This window comes from Triticum aestivum, chromosome 1B (assembly GCF_018294505.1).
Source record: "Triticum aestivum cultivar Chinese Spring chromosome 1B, IWGSC CS RefSeq v2.1, whole genome shotgun sequence".
NCBI classification, from domain to species: Eukaryota; Viridiplantae; Streptophyta; class Magnoliopsida; order Poales; family Poaceae; genus Triticum; species Triticum aestivum.
This window is the reverse complement of record NC_057795.1, coordinates 649,889,100-649,891,883: the sequence shown is the minus strand read 5'-3', so window position 1 is coordinate 649,891,883 and position 2,784 is coordinate 649,889,100. Positions and strand designations below refer to the sequence as shown.

The 2,784-nt window shown below is 56.2% G+C and overlaps 1 protein-coding gene across 1 annotated transcript; it reads right to left on the bottom strand.

The window, feature by feature from the left end:
* Nucleotides 1-614: 614 nt before the first annotated feature.
* LOC123145415 (cell number regulator 2) lies at nucleotides 615-1,484 on the bottom strand (the record flags this gene model as incomplete). Its single annotated transcript, XM_044564823.1, is given in 2 exon segments — nucleotides 615-1,023; nucleotides 1,135-1,484. Coding segments are annotated over 2 exon segments (430 nt in total), but the record flags the coding sequence as incomplete, so codon positions are not given.
* Nucleotides 1,485-2,784: the final 1,300 nt, after the last annotated feature.

Below are 2,784 nucleotides of genomic sequence, written 5' to 3'. Positions count from 1 at the left end.
ATGGGGACGAGGCTCCACCGCAATGCGCCGCCAACCCAAGGCCGACAGTCCTGGTCACGCGCCTCGAACAAGTGCCTCTTGCGCGAAAGCACTGGATTCGCGCCGAATCGACTCGGTCTCCGTGGTCGGGCTGATTCCTCCCTGGAGCGGAGGAGAGCCAGTCGGACAACCATCTCTTCCTTGTCCCCGCATGGGACGATGTCCCGGTGGACGGATTCAGACTTTTGCCGGAGTCGGATCCGCTGCCCACCATTGTCCGAGGAGGCTCGAGATCGCCGGAGAGGAGCTGGGAGCGGCGAACTGGTGCAAATTCGAAGTGGAGTTGAGTGGCAAGTGGCTAGGGTTTCGTAGCTTGGGGACATTGGTGGGGTCGGGTGGCCCAACATGGGCCGGATCCGACGTGGCGGACGCGTCCGGGCCTTCATATCATCTCTGGATATGGACTGGATATGAGGGGTGCAGGTCAGCTCTGACATATAGAGCCGGTATGATGGGTGTGGCTGGATCGCGATTTCTTGACCGGTCCGTACGCCTTGATGTACATGGGCGGATTGCGTATAAGGGGGTGTCCGGGTTTAGGCCCCGATAGACTAGGCAGATTGCTATCAGAGCACTGGTACTCATAACAACTTCAAACTATAAATACATAATTTCTAATAACATTACAGAAAGTGGTAGTTCTGTGTTACACTGTATTAATTGTACAGAAACCTGCAAGTAGCTAGGCAAGCTGTGACACCGCAAAGACGCCGAACAGCATGGAGATTATTTGTATTCTCTCCGTTCGGAATTACTTGTCGCGGAAATGAATGTATCTAGATGTATTTCAGTTTTAGATACATCCATTTCCGAGACAAGTAATTCCGAACGGAGGGAGTACTACACAAGGACGCTCACTTTAGATGTGTGTTTTGAGAGGAAAAGGCACGGACGGAGCGATGAATCAACGGGTCATCCCTGGGTGCATGAGGGGCGGCATGGTCGCCGGGGTGCGTCCTTGCCTCTCCATGTTGGCGTGCCATCCTGCATGCAGACATAGATAGATGAACCAATCCGATTAGCACATGTTCATGTCGAAGATACATACTGATATACTCCATAGAGAGATAACATTAGCATGCAGTAGGTGTGTACCGAGGTTCATGTCGAAGCCTCTCTTCTTGAGCTCGCGGTACTCCTGGCAGAGCGCGCATGGCTCGCAGCACCAGTGGATGCAGCAGTCGGCGCAGGGGCTCTCCTGGAGGCCGTAGTGGGCGCGCATCTTGGCGCGGTAGAAGCAGGAGTAGACGCACTGGCACCCCGTGAGCAGCATGATGAGCGCGTAGAGCGCGCCGCTCGCCCCGCACGACGTCGACCCGCGGTCGATGATCTCCGCCACCTGCCCGAACGTGATGCACGGGCACAGGCACGTGATGCAGCAGTTGCCGCAGTCGTCGAAGCAGTCGCACAGCCCCGTCGACCACGCCGCCAGCGGCGCCTGCGCCGCCTGCATCGCGAACGCCGCCGTCGCCGGCGCCGCCTGGTAGTACGCGCCCGGCCCGCCGCCCGTGCGGGCCGTGCCGCCGCTCATCGGGAACCCCGTCGCCGGGCCGTCCTCCGGCTTCGGGTACATGGCGACCTCTTGTGCACGCGAACTGCTACAAGACAGGAGGAGCCAAGCGAAACTGCCCACCACCGTCACCGTTGGCGGTTGTGCCGTGGGTGGCCTTGGGGGCGGGCGAGGGGTATTTTATGGACTGCTGGCTGCCTGATCCACGACGCAACACACCACGGCCACGCGATGATAACCATGCATACAGCCCACCCAATGCTCGCGTCGTCTCTCTGGTCAGCCGGCCGATCATCTCCACCGGTTGCCAGGACAATGACAGCGCGAGCGCCGTCTGCATTTCCAAGAAACTACGTCCAGCGTCGTGGTGATCTATACTTGATCTACGGGTGTTGGTCTGGCTCGCGACTTTTCTGGCGCGAGGCGTGAAGACTGAGGGGGAGACCGGAGATGGAGATGCGTGTGATGGTGGGGGCGCAAGTCCACGTCGTAGCGTGACGAGGGGTGCACTGCACTGACAACTGACTCATGGCACGATATCAGCCGGCGACTCGGCGGTCAACGTACTCGTCCGCCGGCCGCCCAGTACGACGGGGCAAGTATAATTTGGTTTGAACGGGTCGCTATCGGATTAGGCACCGGCCGGTCTATTCAACAGCATTCAAACCACACCGATATGACGCATGTGCATTTGCAATTTGCAAGTGATGTACCCATGCAGCCTCTCGAAGAGGGGCCGAAACAACATGATCTAGTTATTAGTTATCTGGCATAGAACCATTGCCACCGGTGACCCTCTTCTTTATTACCCCCTTCAGGACTGAGCTCAGTTGACAAAGCGCGGGAGTTCACAGCCAGCCCATCAGGATTCAAGTCTCGGATTGAGCGTTTGGTGCTCACGGAATTTTCTTCTATAAAAGAATGCCAACAGGGGGCGTGTGGTCTCGTTTTTATTTATTTATTACTCCCTCCGCAAAGAAATATAAGAGCAGTGATCCGCTCTTATATTTCTTTATGGAGAGACTATTATTTTTTTGAACAAACCGGCGACACTCTTCATGTTAGTTGCTGCAAGGTAATGGTGCGTGTTTTTCAAGAAATGGAGGCAAAATATTTACCACATCGTGGATCGTCGGGGTAAAGCGAGAACGGGACGGAGGATGCAAGCGAGTCAGCCACCGACCCCACCTTCCCGCAAAAAAAAAATACCGACCCCTCTTGTGTTTCCCGCTCCC